The 27,485-nt window shown below is 46.3% G+C and overlaps 1 protein-coding gene across 1 annotated transcript in view; it reads right to left on the bottom strand.

Moving 5' to 3' along the window:
* Positions 1-27,485, bottom strand: part of LOC129383634 (uncharacterized) — a 274,295-nt gene that overhangs the window by 174,038 nt on the left and 72,772 nt on the right. Inside the window, exons 9-12 of the mRNA XM_072289593.1 lie at positions 23,220-23,282; positions 15,103-15,168; positions 14,962-15,027; positions 13,282-13,385 (exon numbers count right to left, since the gene is read on the bottom strand). Coding sequence (XP_072145694.1) covers positions 13,282-13,385; positions 14,962-15,027; positions 15,103-15,168; positions 23,220-23,282 — 299 coding nt within the window. The remainder of the gene's footprint in view (positions 1-13,281; positions 13,386-14,961; positions 15,028-15,102; positions 15,169-23,219; positions 23,283-27,485) is intronic.

Raw genomic sequence — 27,485 nt, 5'->3', positions numbered from 1 at the left:
AGATGTAGGCACTCAAGGATAAGCAGGATATTATCAGCAATCTCGGAGGTATAGTAAAACCAGCGATTGAATTCTATACTGATCTGCACAGTACCCAGAAAAGCCACGATACTTCCATTCGAAGTAATCAACAGGTTACACAGACCCCATCCATAACTAGCAATGAGGTTACAAGAGCCTTACAAGAGATGAAACGGGGAAACGTAGTAGGAAAAGATGGCACAACAGTCGATTTGTTCTAAGATAGAAGAAACGTATAGTTTCAAAAACTGGCGGCCCTCTATATGAACTGTCTGTCGACTTAAAGGGTCACAGAGAACTGGAAGAATGCCAAAATTATACTAATCCACAAAAATAGAGACGTTAAAGAATTATAGGGCCATCAGCTTACTCCCAGTATGATATAAAAGATTCGTCAAGAAAATTTCCAATTGAATAATGACAACATTAGGCTTTAGTCAACAAAGAGAACAGGCTGGCTTCAGGAAGGGGTGCTCTATAACGTATCATCGTCATCATCATCAGCAGCAGCCAATTTATTTGCACTGCAGGACGAAAGCCTCTCCCAGCGGTCTCCAATTACCCATTCCTGCGCCAACAGATTCCAACTAGCATCCGAAAATTTCCTAATTTCGTCGCACCATTTAGTCCTCTGCCGTAATCTACTGCGCTTCTCTCCTCTTGGTACCCATTCTGTCACCCTAATGGTCCAGCGGTTATCCAACCTCCGAATTACATGACCTGCCCAGTACCATTTTTTTCTCTTGATGTCTATTAGAATATCGTCAATACCTGTCTGCTCTCCGATGCAAACCGCCCTCTTTCTCTCAAAGTTATGCCTAGCATTCTTCGTTCCATCCCTCTTTGTGAGGTCCCTAACTTGTTCTCAAGTTTCTTTGTCAGTCTGCAAGTCTCTGCCCCGTATGTCAGCACCGGTAAAATGCACTGATTGCATACTTTCCTTTCCAATGATAGCGGTAAGCTCCCATTCAGGAGCTCACGATGTCTGCTGTATGCGATCGAACCCATTTTTATTCTTCTGCGAATTTCCTTCTTATGGTCAGGGTTCCCTGTGATTAGTTGACCTAGGTAAACGTACTGCATCACACAATCTAGAGGCTAACTTACGATTGTAACTCTTGTTCCCTTGCCCGATTATTTATTATTATGTTTGTCTACTGAATAATAATCTTCAGCCCCACTCTTACACTCTCCCTCTTAGGGTCCTCAATAATTTGTTGTAACTCATCCGCAGTGTTGCTGAATAGGACAATGTCATCGGCAAACCAAAGGTTTCTGAGGAATTCGCCAGCGATCCTTACTCCTAAACCTTCCCAGTTTAAATGCTTGAATACTTCTTCCCAGCACGCAGCGAATAGCATTGGAGAGATTGCGTCTCCTTGTCTGACCCCATTCTTTATAGGTATCTTCCTACTTTTCTTGAGTAGAATTAAGGTGGCTGTGAAATCTCTAGATATTTTCCAGGGTACTTACCTAAGCGGTCTGTACTCATTAATTACGTAATGCCTCTGACTGCTGGTATCTCTACTGAGTCAAGTGCTTTTTCGTAATCTATGAAAGCCATATAGAGAAGCTTATTGCATTCTTCGAATTTCTCGAAAACATGATTAACAACACGGATGTGATTCATTGTAGAGCATCCTTTCCTGAAGCCAGCCTGTTCCCTTGGTTGACTAAAGCCCAGTGTCACCCTTATTCTACTGAACATTATTTTGCTAAATATTTTATATAATACTGGGAGTAAGCTAATGGGCATATATTTTTTTCAGTTCTTTAACGTCTCCCTTTTTTGAATTAGTATAATATTTGCATTCTTCTAGTTTTCTGGGACCCATGCAGACAACAGACACTTCGTAAAGAGAGCCGCCAGTTTTCCTAGCATTATGTCTCCTCCATCTTTGATTAAATCGACTGTTATTCCGTCTTCTGCTGCCGCTTTTCCCCGTTTCTTGCCTTGCAAGGCCCTACTGACCTCATCTTTGGATATAGGAGGAGTTTCTGTATAGTGTTCCTTATTGTTCCGATTAGCGTACTCCTGAGTCCTCTGGGTACTGCACAGGTTAGTACAGAATCCTTCTGCTGCTTTTATTATACCTTCGAGATTGGTGATGATATTACCCTGCTTATTTTTCAGTGCATACATCTTGGTTTGCCCAATGCCAAGTTTTTTTCTCACTCATTTCAGGCCGCATCCATGTTTCATGGCTTCTTCAGGATTTCTCCCGTTATAATTTCTAATATCACTTATTTTCGCTTTGTTGATCAGTTATGACAGTTCCGCGAATGAATTCTATCTTATCTCTTCAGTTGGACAATTTCATTCTTTGTCGTTTTATTAGGTCCTTTCTTGCTTGGGAGAGCTTGCCTACTGGCTGCCTTGATGTCGTGCCTCCCACTTCAATTGCTGCCTCTGAAGGCAGCCTCGTTACGGCTTCATTCATTCCCTCTATGTCATCTATCATTATCTCTCTGTTCTAAGGCTGCATATTTATTTGCCAAGTACCAGCCTAAATTTGTCTGCTTTTATCTTTACTGCCTATAGGTGGAACTGTGTCTCCTTGTCCAATTTTATTCTTTCTCTTCAAATTGAGGTGAATTCTAGCCCTCACTAACCTATGATCATTGCACTTTACCCTACTTATCACTTCTACATCCTGTACTATGCTGGGATCGGCCGAAGTTTGAAATGAATTTCATTTCTTTTTTCCCCATTAGGGCTTTTCCAGGTCCCGTTTCTGTTGCTACGTTTCCTCAAAATGGTATTCATTATTCTCAACTTAATCTTTTCAGCGAATTCCACCAGCATCTCTCCTCTGGCGTTTGTAGAATCGACGCCGTAGTTGCCCATTGCCAGTTCACCCGCCTGCTTTTTCCCCACTTTTGCATTAAAGTCACCCATTGCTTCGGTATACCGAGTTTGCACTTTTCTGATCGCTAATTCAACATCTACATAAAACTGATTTACTTCCTCATCTTCGTGACTGGACGTTGGAGCGTAGGTTCGTACTACCTTTAATCTGTACCTCTTATTGAGCTTGATTACGACTACTGCTACCTTGTCGTTGATACTGTAGAATTCGTCAATGTTGCCCGCTATGTCCTTATGAATAAGGAATCCTAGCCCGTATTGCTTCTCATGAGGCAGATCTCTATAGCATAGGACATGGCCATTATTTAGCAATGTGCAAGCCTCACCAGTTCGTCTAATCTTACTAAGGCCGATAATATCCCAAATCATGTCTGATATATCCTCAGAGCCCAGCTAAACTAGATTCCCTCGAGAAGGTTCGGATGTTAAACGTTGCAAGGGTCAGTTTCCATTGGCGGCCTGTCGGGACCCAGAAATTCTTAACACCCTCTGCCGCGTTACAGGTCTTACCGCCGCCTTGGTCAGATCCTCCGCAGCTGCTTGGGACTGAGGGCCATTGGTTAATCGTAAATATTGTTGCAGGAAGAAAGCAGGCCCACGAGTGTAAAATAATCTATATTTACAAATGGTATGTGGCATTCAGGCAACTGCCAGACTTCGTCTTCCTCTAGTCCAATCCAACTTCTTCCTTCACTTCACCGTAACATTACCTTCCCGGCAGGGTAGCTCCGTCCCGGTGGAAGTTATAGAGCCTCACTTAATGGGGGGAAATAGAGATTGAGCCTGGCGACGTGAACAATGTCGCTGGTGACGTTGGGAGGCACTGAAGGCTTACCGTCTGGTGTGACGAAGGCGGTTTTCTCGCGGTCCATCTCATCGACGCTAATCTGCCAATAACCGGAGCGGAGGTCAATTGATGAAAAGCATTGGGATACGTGAAGGCAGTCAAGAGCGTCATCAATGCGAGGCAGGGGATAAACATCCTGCTTTGTTATCCTGTTGAGGTGACAGTTGTCAACGCAGAAGCGCCACAAGTTGTCTTTTTTCTTGACAAAGACAACCGGTGATGCCCACGGGCTACTGGAAGGTTCAATGATCTCCTTGTCCATCATCCTGTCTACCTCTTTCTGTATGATGGCCTTTTCTGTTCCGGAGACACGATATGGCCGCCTATGAATGGGGCTGGCGTCACCGGTGTTGATGCGATGCGTGACAACAGATGTCTGGCCAAGTGGACGGTTGTCCAAATCAAAGATGTCCCGAAAAGATGACAGGAGGTGACGAAGTGCTGTTTGCTCGGAAGGAAGGTCAGCGGCGATTATCTTAGCAACATCGTTCGCAGGCGTCGAGTACGAAGGAGTGGGTGACAAAGGTCCGTTGGTACTGAGGAAGGATTCAGAGGTCAAAGAAGAAATCTGAAATTCTTCCAAAGGAGTGATACGCGCTATGGCGATACCGTATGGCAGCACATGCGATGAAAAGCCAAAATTCAGGATGGGCACGTGAGCGCGGTTTTCGCGGATCCGGATTAAGGTGCTCGGCAGGCAATATTGCGCGACAAAACCACGTCAGTAAGCGGCGACACAACGTCCTCGCCATCAGGTACGGGAAGCCAGGGCGTCAGGAGGACATTTGTAGCCGCCTGTGGAGACAGCCTTGAAAACTCAGCAGAACATAAGCGGTGTGAAGCACAAGTGGTTGCGTCGGCAGGAAGCTGCAGATCCAACTGCACAACACCTGCGGAGCAGTCAATTTGGGCAGAGTGTTTCGAAAGCAAGTCGAGGCCGAGAATTAGGTCGTGTGGACAGTGTTCAAGGACGATAAATACAACAATGGTATAATGGCCCCCAATGGTCACACGTGCTGTACACATTCCAAGGACAGGTGAAGTACTCCCATCGGCGACTCGCACAATGCACGGTACGGCGGGTGTCAAAACTTTTTGGAGCCTTCGGCGGAGAGTAGCGCACTGAAACTGAAAGCTGCGCTCCTGTATCAACAAGAGATCTAACAGGAACGCCATCAACTTCAATGTCTAGTAGGTTTCCACATGTAGGCATGGTCAACAGAGGATTTGTAGACCGGGTCTGAGCTGCAGCTTCACCTCCGGGAACTGCACCGCCTAGTTTCCCGAAGCGAAGCCACCGGTTGCAAAAGGGGACGAAGAGCGATGAACGAGAGGCGAACGGGACCGATGACCTTGCGGAGACGGGGAGCGGCTGCATCTTGGGGGAGCACTGTCGGCGTTGATGTTCCTAGTCGGCGTATAGGGCGAGAAAGTACGATTGTCTGGTACTTCGCGGTAGTGACTCTGAGACGACCACCGAGGAGGCGACCACCAGTGGTTGCGGCAATGACGGGCGATGTCTCCAATACCGGAACAATTAAAACAGATGGGTTTATCATCCACTGTGCGCCAGTCAACTGGTTTGCGACGGAGTGGCGGAAAGATTTGCGTCTGGGAGCGAGCGACCGGGGAAATCTGGTAGGTGTTTGTATGGGGGACCGAGCAGAGAGATGGAATGCCCAAACTTGCTATTTCCTCCCGAACGACTGCTTCTATAAGGGAGATAGCGGCTACGCTTTCCCGACAGTCTGAACGAACTGCAGCCGGGGCCATGGCCTCAAGCTCACGGCGAACGATGCGCGTTATTTCTTCAGGTCCTGTGGGCTGAACGAACTGCGGCGGGTCTTCGAAAGAAGGTGTCGCGGCGGTATTGGGCAATCGCTTGAAAGTTTGAGCGACGCGGCGGCCCTTCGCTTGTTCGAAGTGCCGGCACTCCTTTATAATTGCATCCACAGTGGCACAATCCTTGCACATCAGGAGATTGAAGGCATCGTCTGCAATACCTTTCAGCATATGACCAATCTTGTCTGCCTCGGTCATGTTGTTATCAGCCTTGCGACAGAGGGCCAGCACATCCTGTATGTAGACGACATAGGATTCTGTGGACGTTTGAGCGCGACACGCAAGTTCTTTTTTTGCTGCCAGCTGACGACCGACAGGTCTGCCAAACAGGTCTCGCATTTTTTCTTTGCAGACATCCCAGCTCGTTAGGTCAGCTTCGTGTGTGTCGTACCATTGCCTCGCAGTTCCTTTTAGGTAAAATATGACGTTTTCTAGCATCATTGTTGGATCCCACCTCTTGTCGCACACTCGTTCGTACATCGTAAACCAGTCCGCGACGTCGGCGTTGTCCGTGCCACAAAATGTCCCTGGGTCCCGCGGATGAGTGAGGATGACCGTTGGCACGGGCTGCTGAGGCGTTGTCGCTTGTGTCAGTTGAATTGCCATTGTGGCAACAGGCAGATGACGTCCGCTGCGAAGTTCCGTGATTGTACCCCGCACCTTCCACCAATATGTTGCAAGAAGAAAGCAGGCCCACGAGTGTAAAATAATGTATATTTACAAATGGTATATGGCGTTCAGGCAACTGCCAGACTTAGTCTTCCTCTAGTCCAATCCAACTTCTTCCTTCACTTCACCGTAACAATATCATCAGGGAGGTTGTAGCCGAATACTGCACCAGGGAGGCTAATTCGTGTTCCGGTGAGGGAGTGTCTGTTCAAGCTTAGTGGGCCTTCCTAATTTCGTCGTACCTGGGTTAGTATAGGCCCTCTCGCTCTCGGCATCTATCGCCGTTGTCAGGCGTCACTCCAAGCCTGCACATGTAGTGCACTGGAGGGAAAAAGCGGGGGCGGGGGGGGGAGGAATTTGAATTTCCGGCTACCGCAACCGAGCATTCGACATAGCTCAGTAACATAATCCCGCAGGCAGCAAGGCTACCTTGTCGCCGATAAGTACGGCCCAGAGGGCCTTACATGCCTAAGTGTCAATTCTCGGTCGCCCTAACCTCTTGTTTCCCGAAACTGCACGCGGTCTTGAGGGCGCCTAGGTACATGGTATAATTTCGCTGAACTTGAACAGCACTTACGCTTTTGTGCAGAAATAAAAAAGGGAAAAGTTTTCAGCGCCTACCGAGAGGCCGCCAGTCGCATATCGTCTACTAGTCGCGTCTGCTTGTCCCTTGGCGTCCGCAAACTAGCGCTCCCGGATTTCAGAATGGTCAGTCGCGCCGCCGTATCAATACCACTCTGAGTCTCGCACAAAGCAGGCGACCTTGACAGCTTTCAGTGGTGTCTTAGGCCTTTCTAGAGCTTTGGACTACTAGAGCTAATGGGGAGGAGGAAATGGGGGGGGGGTGGCTGACCCCGTAGTATTTCTGGGAACGCTGCGGGCCTAAACGTACGCTAGGGATTTGGGAATTGTATGCCTCATTTAAGCTACAGTTGATCAGTCAGACGTGGCTTGAACATTTCGCACTTGTAAGATAAGAAACTGACGGCCCTGCTACCACCGCGGTCGCAATACAATTATCGGGAATACAAACGAGAATAAGCAAGAAAGACTAACTGCAGATGCAAACGAAATGAATGGACGCATATACGATCGTTCTGACGTGCCGAAACTCTGTGTGTTAACTTTACAGGTAGGTGTTGTTGCTACTTGATTTTCTTTGCGTGAATACTGTAAACAAAAACCTTCCCGTCATTTTTCTCTGTAACTTATGTGCGAAAATTTCACATCCTCAAATAAAGGCTGTTTTGGCAGCGCGCCTCGTAAGCTGCTGCTGATAAGTTCTTGAACATTTGTAGTGTTATCGAGTGTAGAGTGCCAACATATATTTGCGTATTTCGTTCCCCGAATACGTTTTCCAGATCTGTATAAGCTTGCATCGATGTATCGTGGGCTTATAAAAAGGGAATCGCGGCACGTGCAGACGTTCCGAATTTGTCTTATATTTTCTAGTGTTGTCACAAGAATGCATGTGCAAGGTATGTTGGTATAGTGTATTTGCAAATCCCTTTTCGTAGAGATTTCATATTGCACGACATAATGTCGATTCTCGGTCGCCCTAACCTCTTCTTTTCCAAATCTAACGCATGCACGCGGTCTAGAGCGCGCCTAGGTACACGGTATAGTTTCGCTAAAATTGAACAGCACTTACAGTGTATCACATCATCGTAATTACTCGTGTAATCGAGAAATCCGCAGAATAATATCAGCTTCCGTATATGACTTTCACAGATTGCGAAAAGGCATTTGTTTCAGTAGAGATGCTAGCTGTCATAGAGGCATTACGTAATGAAGGAGTGCAGGACGCTTACGTAAATACCTTAGAAAATATCTACAGAGGTTCCACAGCTACCTTAATTCTCCAAAAGAAATGTAGAAAAGGGCTGACTGATGGGAGGAAATATACGGAATCATACCCCATACACAAGTTTAAATTCCTACGCCCTACGCGAATTAATATGGCACGTGCCACTTAGAATCTTTAAAAGCTTAAATTCTCATATTATCAACCAAGGCACAAAACGCATTGCGCCACCAGCTAACCTTAATTCCTAGCCTCACCTATTCCTCCATTTCCAATGTTTCCCTGCCTACTACTCAATTTAATATACTCTTGCATGTTTTTACGTTTATATCAACTGTACGACCCCTTTTTCCATGCACAACTACCCCCGACCGGTTTTATTCATGTCACCCTCCAATTTACTATTCCGGTTTCGTTGCCCCCCCCCCTTTCTTTGGCCCTTTCAGCCCTGGATTTTCTATTATTTGCGTATATTTTTTTGCTGTGCATATTTTGCGCCATAAGGACTCTAGAATCATGCCTGAGGAAAAAAATAAGTCATTTGTGTTAATATTTACCGGTTTACAATCATGTCGTCAAAACCGCACATCAGGGCTCAGTGGTTGCGAAAGGCAGTGAAAAGCTAATTTATTCACAGATGGAAAACACAGTCATGGCAAACACAAACATCACTAATTGTTCATGTGGAAGCCTCTGAAGCAGTTTCGAGCCTTGGCAAGACACAGGTGGACGTTGCATTTTTCGCACATGATACGGGTTTGTCCTGTGCATCCCTCGAGCTTACAACGCTGTTCCCTGCTGTCGGTACGAAGAGGCCAGTGTCCCACATTATCAAACCTTACGTCTTGTACAGGCCGATTTTCAGCATATCTTGCTTTTTTCGAAGTCACCAGAGGGGAGAGTGACGGCCTTCCTCGCTTTTGCATCTTTGGCAGGCTGTCAGCTCGTGCAAGTGCTTCACTAATATGGAGGGTGAAGTCAAGTAAGTCCAGTTGTTTGGCAGGGATCAGCCCTCGTGCAGCTGCATCACTTTTATACTCCAGCCATGCGTTCACAACCGAGGCATTGATAACGTGAAATATCATCCTCAGCGTCCACTTTCGCGACCGAATCTTCGTACGGTAGAGCGCTACAAGGAAGTCGGTTTTATCGACTCCACCCATGCTGCTGTTATACATCCTTACAACAGCTGGGCGTTTGACTTCAATGTAGCACTTATCCGTCTTGCTCAACCGCTTGGCGGTGTCCTCGTCATCAATGGCCACAAAGTTCGATGCCATGGTCACAGCTTTGTTGTCATACCATCGCGTGACAGCTACTTTTCCGTCCTTGCTGACCATGGAAGCAGAAGTTCCGCGGCCTTTTTTCTTTAGAATTTTCTCCGACTCCAATGGGCATTTTTCACACCGGTTGGTTCGAATAGTTCCTGCCGCAAATATTTTCTTGTGTAGCAGCGCGCGCAGAAGAGGTAGCGATGTAAAATAATTGTCAAAATATAGTTTGTGTCCCTTGTCGCAGGGAATTCGATAAGCCAGCTGTGACACTATAGCACCTGTCACCATATTGTTGCTTGAGACTTTCTTCTAACCGTGTCGTTGACCCCTGATACGGCAGCGAAGAATACACGATGCCAGACTCTCCACAAAGCATGAAGATTTTTATACCCCAGGGGTGTGGCTTCCCTTTCACGTACTGTTTGATATCCAGCTTTCCTTTGAAGGGAACAATTTGTTCGTCGATACACAATCGCTCCTCCACATGCAGTGCCTGACACCTTTCTTCGAATTTATCAAGAAGAGGTCTTACCTTCCAGAGGCGATCATCAGGGTCAGGCCGAGACACGTCAACAATGTGGAGATTGTTTCTCAGCTTTTCAAAGCGGTTGCGTGAGAGCTCGGTAGATGCAACCAGCCTAGTCTTCATTTCCGGCTTCCAATATAACCGCAGCCTTGGGTATCGCATGACGCCCATGATGAGGTGAAGTGCAAAGAGTTGTCGGATCTCTTGCTCGTTTGTATTTACCGATTTGCCTTCTTGCAGTACAGAATACTGGTTCGTCTTTTCGGCTAGTTCAATGAATACGCTCTTCGGAATGTAGCGACAGAAATACCCCCACGGTGAGTGCATTTCTTCATCTGCATTCACTGAAGCAAATTCTTCGCACTCAAAAGTTGTGTCCGGTTTTATGAACTTCTTCCTTGTCCATGCAGCTGTCGATGGTTGGCAATCATCGTCCTCGCTTTCATCCTCGCTTTCTGCCTGTTCTGGCTCAGGCTGCTCAAACTCGTCACCGCTGTCGGAAGAACCGTCGATTTCTCCCTCCACATCAGACAAGTTTCCATTATCAAGCTCACGGAAAATTGCATCCGTGCATTCTTCCAGATGCCTAGAACGCAAGTCCTGGCGGGAATAGAATGTATCTGTCGGTACACACGGTATAGGCGTGCCTGAAAAAAGAAAAAAAAAAACACGCACTGAAATCTGACGCAATGGCAAACCGACGGCACGCCATATACAACCACAAAGCCCTGCTGTCGTCAAAACCGCACACGGAAAAAACATCTTCTTACAAGTAATATTACCATGCAATGACGCTTATTCAAGCACATGCGTTCTCTGCAATCTGTTTAGAGACTATATAAAAAATCGCAACGTAAACTACGCAGGGGCTATTCGATTAAAAAATAAAAAAAGCGCACGTACCTGACGGCGTGTCTGCCATGTTGATTGTTGTCATTTCTTCTTCCTCGTTCGACACGGCTCCGCAGAGTCACGTGACTAACCATGGCGATGGCACTAGTACTTCCAATAGTACGAGTGGGGAAAAATACAAGCAGTTTCGGTTCTTTTTTCATGCTGAAAATTCCGATTCCTGTCGTCATTTGACGACGCCAGGGCTTGCACATTCCAAACACATTCCAAAGTCCCAGACGCCAGGATACCTTTTTCGGCACCTCAGCACACAGGGTATCGCCACTTCTGTATACCGCTGTGACGACACCTACTTTGAACTACTGGGCCTAAGATCCCTTGAAAGACCATACTTCCAACTATCCAACTAGAAACTACAGGTTTTCCAGCTCAGTTTATTTCACACGCCATGGAAAATATTCCAGGTGCCAGCCAATTTAATCTGAGCGCCAGCATTTTTAATCCAAGTGCCAATAATTAAATCCAGACGCCACCACATTTAATCGCAGCGCTATCCGAATTAATCCGCGTGCTAACTCATTTAATCCTTGCGCCAGCCATTTTAATCCAAATGCGACACATTTTAATCCCATTGCCAGTCAATTTAATCCTGTGCGAAATTCATTGAGAGAAATATTCTTGCAGAAGAGGTCGTAACAGGTGTCATGAATGCCGTCTATTCATTGATGTCACCATATTGGCGTCGGCACTATGGGAGCAGAGTTTCCACGCTACCGGTTTCGTCGTGGCTGCTTCAGAAACACTCCCGTGTGTTATTATACCGCTCGCTCATTGCCTCCTTGTCGAGTCGCATTTCCGAGTGACAAGAGTCATCCACATAAGTGAGTCAGAATCGTGACGGATATTACGCGGCTTGAGTTACGACCATTACATGCGATTTCCTTCCCTATCGTCTTGCATATCGATCGACATCGTTCGCAAGGGTAAAAACTTGCTCGCCATTGCTCAGGCACTTGACATAAACACTAAGTGATTCAATATAGCTCATTAAGCTTGTGTCTTGCATACACTGTTATGCTTCCAACATGCTTATCAAACGAGATGGTTCTGAGAATGTACCAGCTTATTCTTGAGTGACATGATTAGGTCACTAGTGACCTACTAGACGTCACCGCCGTCGCACATCTCCTAACCTGCCTACTAACATATCAAAGGAAATCACTTTCATAGCTTAAAACCTTCTCCCTATCATTGTCTCAAGGGACGTGTTCACTAGTGACTCTCGTGATGTCACCACGCTTCTCACGCATGCACTATCCAAAACTGCCGGCACGTATATCAAACGAAGTGCCTTATAAAGGGTAATAACCGGCTCACTATCACACAGCCAGTGAGGCGATCACTAGTGACTCACGTGATGTCATCATGGTTGTCACCCAACCGTGCACTTCGTTTGATAAGCATGCCGGCAGTTTAGGATATTGCATGCGTGAGAAGCGTGGTAACGTCACGAGAGTCACTAGTGATCACGTCACTTGAGTCAGTGATAGCCAGCAGGTTTTTAAGCTTTCAGAGCGATTTCCTTTGATATCTTAGTAGGCAGGTTAGAAGATGTAGGCCGGCGGTGACGTCGAGTAGGTCACTAGTGACCTAATCATGTCACTCAAGAATAAGCTGTTACATTCTCAGAACCATCTCGTTTGATATGCATGTTCGAAGCATAACAGTGTATGCGAGACACAAGCTTAGTGAGCTATAATGAGTCGCTTACTGATTATGTCAAGTGCCTGAGCAATGGCGAGCAAGTTTTTACCCTTGCGAACAATGTCGATCGATATGCAAGACGATAGGGACGGAAATCGCATGTCATGATCGCAACTCAAGCCGCTTAATATCCGTCATGATTCTTACTCACTTATGTGGGTCACTCTTGTCCCTCGGAAATGCGACTCGAAAAGGACGAAATGAGCGGGCGGTATAACACACGGAAGTGTTCCTGAAGCAGCCATGACGACACCGGTAGCGTGGAAACTGTGCTCCCATAGTGCCGACGCCAATATGGTGACCACATCAATGAATAGACGGCATTCATGAGGCCTGTTGCGACCTCTTCTGCAATAATTATTTGTTTCTCAATAGAATTTCCAACAGGATTAAGTTGACTGGCACTGGAATTAAAATGTGTGGCACTTGGACTAAAATGGCGGGCGCAAGGATTAAATGAGTTGGCACGCGGATTTATTCGGATGGCGCAGGGATTAAATGTGGTGGCGCCTGGATTAAATTATGGGCACTTGGATTAAAAATGCTGGCGCTCAGATTAAATTGGCGGGCACCTGGAATATTTTCAATGGCGTTTCGATTAAACTGAGCGGAAAAACCTGTAGTGTTTATTCGACACACCCAGAACGCCAGATTATGGCTGAAGCAAAGTTGTGGAACAAAGAAACTTTGACATCGATGAGTTTACACAATAGATAACGCGTCGGACGCACGTACCTCACTGAACCAGCAAGAAACAGGAAAGAAAAAACAATGCGTGCATCCGCTTTTGCAGATTGTCTAGGCGTCCCTTACCCATTTTTCCAGGTGATAATCTTGGTCTTCCCAAACGTCCTCGCCAGCTCCTTTGTCTCGTAGGATTCCTTGCGCCATGCTGCGAGACGCTCCTTCGAGACGTCCTGCGTGTACGCGAGCGTCACTCTCGCATCCAGATCAAGCACACTTCGATAAATATCCAAGAAAGTGCACGGAAGGCTAGCCGCCGCAGTAGCTCAATTCGGAGAGCATCGATCGCACACGCATTGCCGAAGCTCCGCAGGTTGGTAGTTTGTCATTCCCTTTTGTTTCTCTTTTCCTTATTTCAACCTTTCCGTTAATAAAGCAATTAAGTATCTTACATAATAGGCATGTTAACGCATCTATGAATGTATATAAAAAGTGGTGGGTCGGTTTTTTTGGGGGAGATACTCTCATCATTAAGGAGTAAGATGGAATCGTCGACAGGGACAAATGTTCTGTAAACTTCTTGGCGCAACTGAACACGATAGCTACCACGAACAATACGAAAACTACATCAATTAAACAGAACTAGACATTACTGTCAGACTCTTCAATTGTAACAATTATTGTACGCTTTTCTAGTACGATTTGTGCACTGGCGAGTGTAGTTCGATATCGCTATCCTGTGCAATACATATTTTATCGCCTTACACATAAGGTTACACGCTTGAGGGTGTAAACAGCTGTAGCAGATAAGTTTTCATTGGCTTCATTGTGTACTTCTCGTGCTTATGACTAGTACTGTTCCGGACAAGTTCTGTAGTTGCTTTTTTCGTGTCTTCATTCACCAGTCATGTGTGCATTGTATTTGTACGTGTATAACTTTGAGTGCTTGCACATTACCCTGCACATGTTTGTCTTTTTCCCGAATTAAGTTTCAATGTGCGCATCGTAGCGTTGTTTTGACATATTTGTCGCGCCTTCTAAGTACATTTTTTTTGCCTTTATATTATTACTGCCAACTGTATGGGTAACGGGGCCTCGTCAGGCCTTACCGCCTTTTGTCCCGGTTCCCTCTTTTCGTTGAAAAGAAGGATAAACTTCACTTCACAAATATCGAGAACCTCGTTTCATTTTCTTCAAGTTCATGTAACCAGAAGGTGGGTCTTGGAGCAATAAAGCAGCATTTGCAGTCCAGACCCGGTGTATGTCCTTTTTCATGTGTGCGTGAACGTGTCCGATTTAACTGGGCTACTTCTATATCATGGATCTCCAATAAGCCCATCATTATCTATTAGTCATGTAAGCAGACTGTCTTATGGCGTTCCACAACTTGAAGGGGGCTTTGGGTTTTTCTGTAAGTGTCCACGTAGTAGGCATGTTTATATCCTCTGCTGCACTGACGTTCTGATGGCTGGACGGGAGTAGGGTGTCAGAAGGACGCAGGCGCTCTGAGAAACCAGAAGCTCAATAACTGAGCGTCTGTACGCACACACAATAATTGCGAACTGTTGTACTTACATTGCAATATTTTGGTGACATGGGTTTCATTTGAAAAGTTGCCATGCACTAGGAGGCCAACCAGAAGTAAAAAGTTTAGGCCCATGCGTGCACTGCTCGTCATCCCCGTGCTGGCTTAACCGCGCTGTTTGCCGCTTCCATAGACACTAGCACTGGAGTTTCCTCGAGGGATTTCTGTTGGAAGTTATGACAAAGAGGGACAAGAAAACTTCCGTGCAAATTCCTTGGACTTACAGGTCCGAAGGCGCTCAGTTCTTCGTCAGTTGTCGTGCTGCTAAACACGCGCACGGCCACGTAGTTCTGCGAGTATAACGAGATGCCCTTTTGTTAGTTCGAAGCCACGCCACCGAAAATGAGCGCTAATAGTTAGCATACCTGGAGGGCCTTCTGGGTCGCCGCGTCACCCAGTATGAAGTGAGCCATGCGGAACACCAGCAAGTCCTGCGGAGAAGACAGCTACAGTTGTTGAACCAAGTCTTTTAAATTCGTTGCCACTTGCATTGAGCACATCCTGTAGGAACTCAAAGCAGGTTATTTCTTTTTTGCAAGGTAATGAAACAAAAACGGCCCGAATTTACGTGAGGAAAAGACCCTGCTCCCTCAACTATATGCCTCATGCAAGTGGCAGTAGTAATAGTAGTAGTGGTAGTAGTAGTAGTAGTAGTAGTAGTAGTAGTAGTAGTAGTAGTAGTAGTAGTACTGGTGATGGTGGTGGTGGTGGTCGTTGTACAGGTTCCTCGGGTCGAATTTTCTTTACAAATGCCTCCGGAATGTTGCGAATGAGTAGCTACGCAAACCTAAGCTTATGTAGAAACAATTTCGGAAGCTAGCATCATGTAAGTTGAAGTGCAGGTTGCAGAGATTTATAATTTCGAGAGCAAAGCGAATACGCGCGTATTCTAGCAGGTGGGGCAGCGAATAGGAGAACAAAGAAAATACATCAAAGTCACCTGCAGCATAAAGTATTTTAATAAATTTTGTTTGTTTTCACCAAAATTACATGGGGTAAAGTAAATGCGACTTTACTGTATTTGTTCTTTTTTCGATGCAGAAATTGCCTTGAAAACTACAGAATTTCTTTACGATTACTTGTTTTCAAAGGCAGAGTCCCAAGGTAAGAGTATAAATGTATCTTCCCAAACAGCTGACCACAATTGCATCTGTTCCTTTGCATTTGTATTCTTGATTTAAAGCGAGCGTCAAATAACGTGTTCATTGCCTGCGTAGGTCAACGCTTTTTCGCTTCGAAAGTGATTAAAAATACTTGATCTAAACTATTCTCTAACCAAGAGCGATTACACTGCGTTTTGTAGTGAGCAGGCAGCAGTGCTTCGTATTGAATCAACTGCGGCGCTGTCTATAGAATTACTAAATTTCTCAAAAATAAACGTATGTGCGTAAGATAGTCCGAAATCGCCTATTACTATTAGTCCTCTCTTATTGCGCACTGAAAATCATGTATGTTGACATTTTAATGTGACCGAACTACTACACACACTTGTTAAGAACATTTATTTGTAACAAGAACGCCGTTGCTGTTGCCCCCAATGCTAGCACAAGATCGTCAGGTGGGTAACATACTCCTTTTGTCCTGACCCTCAGGTAACGCCTCCTATAGCCCAAAAAATGAATAAATCAAATTAAATGAAGGGCTAGGCCTCCGTGCTTCCGATATGCAACGTGACACGTTTTGGCCGAGATTGCTTGCTGTGCATACGGTGTGACCGCCCTTCGCAACGCAAGATTATAGCAATGCAATGCAAGGGTCGTATAACGTAAAACTATTCCAATATGTTTTATTCCTATCTCCCGGCGTCAAATTTGCGTAACCGCCGACGCAAGCATTGAGTGGTCACCCGCAGGGTTGTCTGAACAAACTAATCAAATTCTCACCTCGTTCATGGGAGGTCACTTTTGTTTGCTTAAAAAACGAATGCCATTGCCTGCACTGACCGGCTTGTCTTACCTAAGTGGCTCACAAGAGGCGAGGAGCACGCTCAAGTGGAGAGAGGCTCGATTAATAACCGGATAAAGCCGGATGAACCGGATAACCGGATAACCGGATATTGATAACCGGATGAAGAGGGTGGTGCCGGCGACTGCAATTGATCCGCTTTCCCTTACTTAGCTTGCGGAGGCTCGTTGACAATCGCGGCGGCATGCAACGGAAGCTTAAGAATGACGCTAAAACGGATCCTCCGCAAAGAAGAGTTGGCAGAACGAGGTCGTAAACGTGCGGAGGGTTCTCGAAAACGTTACACAGCCAAGCAAAATGCCTTATTACGCGCAAATAAATCCATGCTCTCCGGCAGGGGCGAGTAGCTAGTGCCGGAAAAATCGGCGACAGCCATCTTTTATTCCTTTCGGAATGGGGCAGCCTGCGGCTATTCAGAAGTAAAGTCAGTTTTGTTTGGCATATTAATGCATCTTTAAAGCGTAGACGTCACTTTGACGAAGTCAGTTTATGCTGTCTTGTGACGTCGCATGACAGGCCTGTGAAGTGGCTGCAGCCCGAAAACTTTTGACCAATAGCCGAGGTCTATTGGTGTGAAGGCTTCGAATCAGAAATAACTATTTTTCTTTTGTTCGCCGCAATCATGCACAATCAGTGTGTTTACGTCATATCAGATGGGGAGCTACCACGGTTTTCACGACGTCACGTGAGAGACACGTGAAGTGGGGGGGGGAGGCAGAAAAAAGTTTTTGAACCATCGCGGTGGGCTGATTGCAGAACTGGATTATACAAGTTTGGAATAGTTTTACGTTATAGCTCCTCAATAATACCACCTTATCATAGCCCAGTTAGGATGCTGTAGGTATTCGTGCAAAATAAATAAACATTACAAAAATCACCGCCCAAGCACTGCCTACAGGTAGTTAACCATCAAAGTTGAAACGGTCGTCCCCGGTGTTTATCACTGGGTTAATCCCTACGGTTCCTTAAGCGACGGCTTAGTAGGCTGCCGGATCCTCGGTGCGCAGTTGCTGCTTGCGCTCGGCTGCACGAGCCTGTTCTTGTGCCCAGGCTGCAGCATCGGCACGGCTTAGACGAGCTCGCTCCTGGTTCCCCTCCCGGCGTTGCTGATCAAGAGCTGCCTGCTCCTCTGGAGTGCGTATGACGCGTGGCTACACATTTCCGAGCCGGACAGAAACTGCTGCGCACGCGCTCGGCTGCGATGGAGAGCAACGACGTGACTACTGGCGCAGCCAATTTTTTTTTCTCACATGCACATGCAGTTGCGTCGGAGGAGTTTTCGGCGGGCAGGCAACAGATCGAGGAATCGGCTCACCATATACAGCTTCGCTGTAAAAACGTGTCCCTCCGCTCTTTCGGTGGTAAATAGGGGCGTATCTGAGACGGCTTCCATGGAATACATAGCATTCCTTCCATCGAATTACATGACGAGCATCCAATCTTTCATGCGTGACGCACTGTTTCTTTGTCAGGAGTATCTGCCCTCAGATTGCTTCCTCTTTCTTTCGCGTAACGTTGCCTGCTATGTATGAAACCGAGCACAGCTTAACCGGCTCTTCACACAATGTGTAACCGACTACGTGAACTAGTGCTGCCCACAAGTTGCAGTGAAGACTGCGGTGTGTCGCGCGATGGCACAGCAGTCGAACCAACGCACAAACAAATGTAATTTACTTCAAAAACCAAGCACGTATTGCTTGATTAAAAAAAAGCAATTACATCTCTTCTAGTGGATTACATCCAGAAACAAATACTACTTGAACAAAAAAATGTAAACTTGTGCTACAGTTGTAAAGCAATACAGCCAATAAAGGAACAGCAGACGCGCATTTAAACTTTTGCGTTGAGCTGACTAGTAAAAACAGCGTTGGCAGAAACAGATGGAATCACAGATTGGACGTAGCGACATCTCAGTTCATATTCTGGCTAGAAGGATACCAAGAACGACCGCAATATATAGGACAAATAAACAATGGTACGTGGCACGTGATTAGTTCTGAAGTATCTGCACGTTTTCTACAATAACTATTTATTCGGGTGAAAATTGCAAAGCGCTTCTTCTTTGAATTTCGTGCAATTCAGACTTTTTTTATTTTCTCACCTCTAAGTTGTACCTTGGATAAAGATAGAGACATTTTTTTTCCTTGCGGAATAACACGATGCATTACAACGTGTTATGCCCACTGATCTCCGCTAAAGGGAGCTGGATCGTGCTTTGAGGGCTGAGGAATATGAGAGAAAGGAAATGGGTTCGGAGAGTTTTCAGGTATCTGTATAGGAAAAACTTTGACTCACAGTGGAGAAAAAAGCTAGGAAGCTTACCAGCAAGTGTGCAACCTGTATGATGAGCATCATGGCAACAAATAACATACAGCGGAAAGGCAGAGAGCCTAAGATAATCTTATGGGTGGCAGCAATGGAAAAGAAACCTGGCCTGAATAACTAGGAAAAAACAACATCAGGAAATAATCGATTTATGATAACTCAAAGAGAAACTCATTACTTTTCCAAACGAGATCAGGATGCCTCAGAACACGCAGTTATAAGGCGAGATATAGAAAGTAAGAAGCATGTGCCTGGTTGCAGTAATATAGGTAAAAGATGGACCATGTTTTATTATAATGTCAAGCTATCTGCCCAGCGGCTGATGCAGGCATCTCTGGCCTCCTCGAAGCCCTTGGGTTTAGCAAAAGCAGGGGGAAGTTAGCATGTCTGCAGTAAAGATTATCAAGCGACTATTGGAAGATTGATGGAGAAAAAATAGGGAAACAACAAACAGAGGCGTGCAAAACAAAGTTCGCAATTGATCATCAGAAAGTTTGGTTATGGGAATCCATCGTGGCCTTTTTTTTCCCTTTCTTTTTTCTCTTTTTTAATAAAAGTAGGGCATTAGGAAAATACTGCGGCTGACTAATTACCAGACTGCGGCTAACTAAATTACAGTTCAAACAATGGCAAGCTGTTCACGAACCTGATCCTCTTCAGGGACCTCAAATGGCTACTACGTGAATAAATTATCTGTTCTGTTGCGTAAACTTTTTCCGATTTCATGCGCAGTTCTAACATACTTTTATGGCTTAACGTCTACGCGCCTCATGATACGCATAAGTGGAACAGTAATTATTATCTGGCAGAGAAGAGGCTGGTTCTGAGTTATACGTAAGGTGGATAGCATATTATGAGCGCGTTTGTCGCTGAAGTTCCAATTGAGCCCTTACTACATATCCTAAATCAACAACTTACATTTCCAAATCTATTTTGCTCTAGAGGGTAGGCTAAAGCGTAACATAAAAATTGGTGTTTATATTATCGGGCATAAAATAGAGCTCTAAGTTTTGGTCTTTTCTATATTGCTTCATTTACTCCAGATTGTTCTCATCGGACCCGTTAGCGTCCAAAGCATATTGCACACAGCATCGTTTATAACGCCCACAGGCCGTTCCTGTGATCCCCACTGGGATCGGAGGGAAGTGCCAGAAACTGCAACGTGATAGTTCTTTAAATGCAGCTCCTTGTACAATTAAGGTAAAATGCGACATCCGCCCAAACGTAGCTAAGTGCTACAAAGGAAACTCATACGAATTCCTGGGCCAAGACAAATGTTTCTTCAACTGCGACGCTTTTCTTTCGGGGAACTCGTATGGGTTTCCTTTGTAGCACGTAGCTACGTTTCGGTGGATGTCTCATTTTCCGTTTAATTACTTCTCTCCACCTTGCGGGCTTCCATAGAACAATTACATCAAGCTCCTTGTACACTTATTTAGCTGCCGCTTTATATAAATGAAGTGCGCACAGTTTTTTGCTTTCGCGCCACAAAAGTTGCTGCTTATCATGAATTTCATGCGCTGTAATTCTAAAGGATTCCGAGCATGTATGCGCTTTTTAGCCCTGTATTACTGGTATAACGACTCCCTCACAATATTTTTTTGCCTGTGAACTTTGGTACTCACAAGGCGGCATTTTTGAAAGCTTTAACCATAAGCAAGACTAAGAAGGCCCATATTGCTACCCAAGTTAAACAGCAGCAATAGACAGATCTAGTTGTTCTAAACATGCGATGACCGTGCATAGTGTGAAAAAGAACTAAGCGTTCGCAGCGTAAAGTTTGTAGCAAAGCGTACTTCAAGAAAGACGTCAAGCTCGCGTTTTACAGCGAAGCTGTCTCTGGCTAGTTACCAGATTCATCCGTTCGTCCGTCTGTTGCCTGTACGCCGAAGACTCTTGCGGCGCAAACCCATGCGCATGCGCGAAAAAAGGGAAATGGAAAGAGGAACGCGATTGGCTGCGCCAGTAGTGACGTCGTTGCTTTCTGTCGCCATCAAGGGCGCGCGTAGCAGTGTCTCTCCGGCTCCGAAATGGAGGCCGCGCATCAAGCATACTCCTAAGGAACAGGCAGCTTTTCATGAGCAACGCCTCGAGCAGAAGCGGGAACGAGCTCGTCTACGCCGTGTCGATGCTGCAGCCCGGGCACAAGAACAGGCTGGTGTAGCCTAGCGCAAGCAGCAACTGTCTACAGAGGAGGAGCGGACGTTCCGGCCGTTTCGTGGCTGAGCAAGTAACGGTCTGACCACACCAAGCGGCGTAGCGATTTGCGCTTCCACTTTACCTCAAAGGTAGACAGCTTATCATACGTCTACGGGATTACGTCCACGCGTCCCATTTCCGTAGAGATTTGATGCTGCACCGGTCATGTGCGGCTTGTTACGCCCACCTTACCGCGCTTTTCCACGCGCCGCCTTGTTCGTACGGCAAAATGTTTCCTTTCCTCTGCAGAGATAATTTGCTGTTTCTTGCACTAGGGACATTGTTAGCAAGACGTTTGTTATGCTGGGTGAGCGTATTTCAGACGTGTAGCATAGAACCGGAGCGTTGGCACGCGTTTACCTCGCAGCCACTCGTTTGCTTTTGCACCCATCTTTTCCAAAAGAGCGTTTTCATTACTTACAACGCGCAATCTTTCAAAAGTCACTCGCAATACCTTCGGTTTAAAGAACAGGACCTGTTATATATGGCTAATCCGTACCATCACACAAATGTTTCATTTGACGCGGCTCTAGCAGTGTAATGTGGATTTGGTATCGTTTTGCAAAAGATCTTTAGCTCACTGCAGGCGGCATGTGCCTGGCCCCGTTCGTAAGTGCCACTTTAAGTTCACGCCTTGCTTGTAATTGCTAAAACATTTTTCTTGTGGTTTGCGTATGTATCAAGTTTGTGATTGAGTACTTTTTTGCTATTCCCTTTGTAAACAAGAAAAAGGTATAAACTTCTTCGTATGGAACCATTGCTTCCTATTGTGTGCAACTGCGAAAAGCTGCTCAGAAACGGTAAAAGAACTGTAATGAAGAGAGCCCTTATTGCATTATTTTTCATATATGCATGAGATGATTCAGCCTGCCTGGTTCTTCGAGAAGCTTGGCGGCTTTTCAAGGAAAACGTTTGCAACCCGCAAGTTTATTACATCCGTTTGTATGGCATGCTTAAAAATGAAGTATTAAAGCTCCTGCGCTCCACTAGAGACTACGCATTCGACATTTTTGCAGCCACAGTTAAATTAGAATCGAAACCATTGATATCAAAACAGAAACCAAAACAGAGCAAAACCCCACGTATAATATATCGGAAGACAAAATTTGCTATCTGACCAGCCGCTCAGGCCGCTGGCGGCAGTGCAGTAGCTCGGCCGCAGGGCCCTACAGGAGTGTCCACTCTTTACACGTGTGTTTCTCTATGGGCAGCCTTCCAAGCCATCGTTCAATGAACGGTCAGAATCAACCCAGTGATAAACACTGGGGCCGCACATACCAACTTCACCGGTTAGCTATCTGTGACGAATGCTAAGGCGGTGATTTTAATACCTTTTCCCGTGACAAGGCGCATTGACCAAAATATGTTTGCATCTTTGGCGGCCCCATGTTCTCTTGCCTTGCACTTGCATTCACGAGCAAGTGATATTCATTAAAAATACGCAAATTTTTTTTTTATTCGTATGCATTAGGAAGCGCAGCAGACTCCAGCTTTCGGGACAAGCGGCTTCACAAGCTCCCGCCTGGGGTAAAGGCGATGCGCCACCAGCAATTTTAGTAGAGGTCAGTGCTTATGACTTGAGGACAGACGGCTTCAAACCCTGCAATTTCGGACGAAGGCCGACGCTGAAATTATATCAGAAGCTACGTACCAGCTCAATGCTCATTCTGTGCACTGCAGCTCACCTCGTGATTGTTATTGCTATTATTAGCATTATTATTGCGCTCTTTACATAGCAAACAAATAAGCCGTGCAAATTTGCCCAACATTTCGTACTTTTGAGAAATCTTTCGCTGCAGTACATGACTACTTCGCCGAACAAAGCGTGCACTCCACATTGACTGCGCGAGAAGCCATTGACTGCGCGAGAAGCTCAGTAAGCACGAGAATTGACGTTCTCGCCTCTATGTGGACCACTTAAAACTAGAATATTATTAGCTTGGCCGAGCCACCGTGACAACCATGTAAGCATAGCGCAAAAAAGAAAACTCACCCTCGTGCCCGGCGTCGGGTTAGTCTTCTTGCATTCCTTTAGGTCACCCAGGAACGCGGCTGGCTGTATTTGAGACAGAAGAATGAGATGGAAAGCAGTCAGACCGAATTGGGAGAACTCAGACACGCCACACAATTTCAGTAAGGTGCACAGTTTGCACACGTATGGTGCAAATCACTTCAAGGTAATGCTAAAGCTAAACCGAAATTAAATTCTGTGGTTATTGGGCCCAAGCTAGTTCGAGCGTTCATTCATACGCAGTTCATAAGTGGTCTTCATCGCTCAGCCGTGACAATACGATTATGAGGCATGCCGTAGTTGTGGTTTGCCGCTCTCCATCGCTTGTATTACCGTGGCCTGCCGATAATTTCGACGTTGGTCCCCCGTTTTGCCACATGCGGTGATAATTCTTTCCTACCTATCGAAAATTATGGCCTGAGTTTTACGTTCGCTCGGCGCTCTTTCAGCAGCACCAGTTGTCCCTTCCTCTGGTAAGCCCGCTTTGGACGACATAACTATGCAGGTAGGAAATTAGTGTACAGTAACCAGCTCCAGTGCACCCGATGTGGGTCACGTTTTTCGCCGTGTGTGTGGCCCCCACTCTTAGCCTTTTATTATTGTAGCAGTATAGCACATGGGGGGCAGCGATACCTTTCCTTTGGCTTGCTTGCTCCCGCACTGCTTTCTTTGTTTCTTTTCGCTCCTCAACTGTTAGCAGCATAGGAATGGTGAAAGATGCATGCCATGCAATGCACGCATCCACATTGGACCACGGGGGCGATCTGGCCCAAAGGGCCTTGTGTCTGGAAAGGCCGGTCATGAGACGACCGCAGTTATGCAACTCTTTTAAGCGTTAACGCTAACGTACCACGTGGTGGATGCTCGAATGTGCAGCCACGAATATTCGTGTTTGAGCTTTCTGCCGAGCGAGTGAAGATGGTGGAACTATTGTATATGGCGCCTCAGATTGCTCTTCAGGAAACCTGCTATACTTTTCTAAACTTTGTCCTGTACCATTTGGTCGCGACGTCAGTAATGCCTTTTGTCTATTTTTCTGTTTCGCTCTTTACAAAATTCCAAGTAGGCCTAGTGATTTTCTCTAGATTATTTTGGGCCGTATGCGTTAATCAGTGACGTCGTGAAAAACCCTTTTCTAATTTACCTGCTTTCAATTGAATTGACGTACTTTGCACTCAGCACTTTCGGATGGCACTCTAATATCCGTAGTAGGGGCATTTGAGCAACCTTCTAAGTAAACAAGCGCATTAATTAATTTCTCTGTATTGTTATGAACGAGTTCTTCAGCAGATATATAAGAAGATGCTAAACAGCAGAGCATACATCAGGAAGACAAAGTGAGGTCTATCATCCGTCATCTTTGTTGTTTATTCTTTTTTGTACATAGCGCAAATGAACGCCCTTTTCTGTAGATTTCCCCGTGACGTCCTGGCGTAGTTGCAGCGTACATCACTAACCAATAACGGAGCTTCGCAGGAAACATCTTAGGGCCATTCGACTGAGAGGTCCGCTGATTCGGCTTCAGCTACCACAATACCAGTTGTCTTGACCAAACTCCGAGACCCTGGTATCTTCTCTGGCCCTGACACCATGGGCATTGTAGGCTCACTGTACGCCTCCCCGCACGGCGTGGGTAATGGTCCTCGAAAGGGGGGCTTCGCGACGCGGCACGATGTCGTACGGTGATAGGAACACCACGAGTTAGAGCCCCAAGCATAAAGGCCTGGCCGCCTAGGCGGTGTGTATCGAGCTCTCTCCTAGGATCGTGAGACGTCCAGGACAGGTGAGGACATTTATTGGATAGAACATTACGCCAATACGTACAAAACCTTTCCTAAGCGCACAGAGCACACTCAGCGCCCCCGATGGCGGAGGAAAGCAGGTTCCACGCCGCGTCGAACAATGATTCGCACATGCGGGACGAGATGTGCTCGCAGACACTACTTAGTGCTTCCCGCCACCAACTCTGCTCAGCGATGGTTCGGACACGCAGAATGTGACGCTCCAAGCAACTGCGACTACCGCAACGGCGGAACGCAGAGCCACTCGGCAAACCACACTCACGCAAGCTGGCAAAGCACGTGAATGTCCGAAGGCAGGGTAGGGGAGGACACAAATAGTTGGTCGCTAACGTACGTTGCCACCTGTCTCTCGTGACCTGCACTCGTCCTTCCCCCTGATCGACGCCTGGCCGCGCACCCCAGCGTCTGCGTTGTTGCGAAGGGACCTTCGCCATGTTGAGTGCGAGTGGGCTGCGACTGAAGGTGCCAACGAAGGCTCGAGTGAGAAAGACAGCGGGAAGATGCTCCCGAGGCGCCGGCAACAACAGCGCTAGCGAGAGCTGCAAATACTGACGGCAATCGTTTCAGAGGAGGGGCCAGAAGATATTGGAAGGCAGAGGGTGTAGGGTCGCGAATCCAGCTGGACATGGTGTTCTTCCTCTTTTGCATGTGCACACACAAGACACCTATGACTCGTGCAGGAATTGCAACGGTTCCATGTGCAGCGAACACACGATCTGAAGCGTCCAATGTCTCAAACCTCCCCCTCATATGACACTCCCGAGATCGCATGCCCCCGCGTGGGGTAAGCAGCGCGGCACCTTGAAAGCAAGACTTTGCACAGGGTGGAGGCTCAAGCTAGAATACAAACAAAAAATATAGGCACTGAACGAAAGGCAAAAGGAAAGCACATGTGTCCTTTGACGTCTAGTCATTGCGGGCTGGAACCGTGGCGTGCTGGCCTCTAAGCGGGAAATACCGAAAGAAAAAGGCGCTTGCTCGCAGAGGCAGAAAGCCCAAGTAAATCGTTTCTTTTACCAGAAAGGTCTGGAAATGCGAGAGCGACTTCACAATCGTGATCGTCGCCTGAGGAGGTACCGATGTGGCCGCCTAAAGCCTGTCGGAAACACCGGACGTGCTGTGTTCCCCAGACCCGCCGAGCTTGCTGGGCTACCGCGCGGCTCGTCTGGCCAGCAATGGTAGGCTTTCAAGTCGGCGATGTGAACGCGGCCCCTGTTTGTCCCCGTCTGAGGATCCGTCAGCTCACACACAAGCGGTGAAACTCGTTTCTCCGCTCGGTAAGGGTCTAGCCATTTAGGACCCAACGCTGGAGAAAACCGAAGTGCACGGTTGCTTAAGTAACTGCATGGTTGCGTTCGAGCGCCAAATCATCAGCCTGAAAGCAGACGTCGCGATGCAATTTGTCATCCTGTGCCTTCTGCCGAGCAGCTCCCAAGATGTCCTTTGATGCGGAGAAAGCGCGGGCAAGCCGGCCGCAAAGCTTCGCTGCATACGAGGAAAGGTCACCTGGCGCATTCTCAACCTCTGCTTGGTTCTGCGTGACAATGATTCGCGGATTGGCCAGTTCACGGCCAAAGGTGAGTTGATCGGGGTGGAATATTGTGGAGTGGTTTTTGTACCATCAGAATGGTGAATGCGAGTTGTTTATGGATTTCTTTCTTTCTTTATATGTGTACATGAACAGAAACAGGAGCAAATTCAAAAGGCTTAGTAGTTTGACAAACGGCTTTGCTCCAAATACAGTACGGCACGCAGGCCAGAATGCGCACTATGAGGAAAAAGACCACATACGAGAACATATTTGAACACATGAGAAAAAATAGCTTTAAAAGCTTAAAATTTATGCATGCGGTGCGCAAGGCAATAAATAAGATATATGTAGGCATGGTGCCACGTAATGCTTTCGTGTTAGACGTTTCGAAAGGATACAAGCTCATTTAAAAAAGATTCAAGAAAATTTAATGCTATTTTCTATCAAAGCTATTTTAAACCTTATTTTGAACTTGTGGTATCTATGCCTATAAAGTTGTCCATTTTATTTAGCAAAGTCGGCACCTTATATGTAGTGCGCTGCCGTTCATAAATAGCTGGTTTCCTTGCAGCCCTTCTAAAATAGGCGTGGAAAGGATACGGAAAACTTTGAAAGCCTTGCAAGTAAAAAATCCTATTGCACTTTATATACTAGAACAATTTGAAATAGTCCACTTGATTGACTTTTAACATATGATGCATTAGAAAAAGCGATTTTGTCCGCAGCTCAGGTAAGGCGCCAGATTAGCGTTCAAAAATTCTCAGCACCCTTTATTTTTTGCAACATAGTGAGTTTTGTATAGTTGGTCAACGTTGTTCCCCGCACAAGCGCACGATAAGAAAGTCGATAGTACAACAGAGTACTAGTAGAGCGTCTTTTTGTGCCACAGAGGTATTAATTAATTTGTACATGCAT

The sequence above is a fragment of the Dermacentor andersoni genome, chromosome 8, assembly GCF_023375885.2.
Source record: "Dermacentor andersoni chromosome 8, qqDerAnde1_hic_scaffold, whole genome shotgun sequence".
In the NCBI taxonomy this organism is placed as follows: domain Eukaryota; kingdom Metazoa; phylum Arthropoda; class Arachnida; order Ixodida; family Ixodidae; genus Dermacentor; species Dermacentor andersoni.
This window is presented reverse-complemented; position numbering and strand designations above follow the sequence as displayed.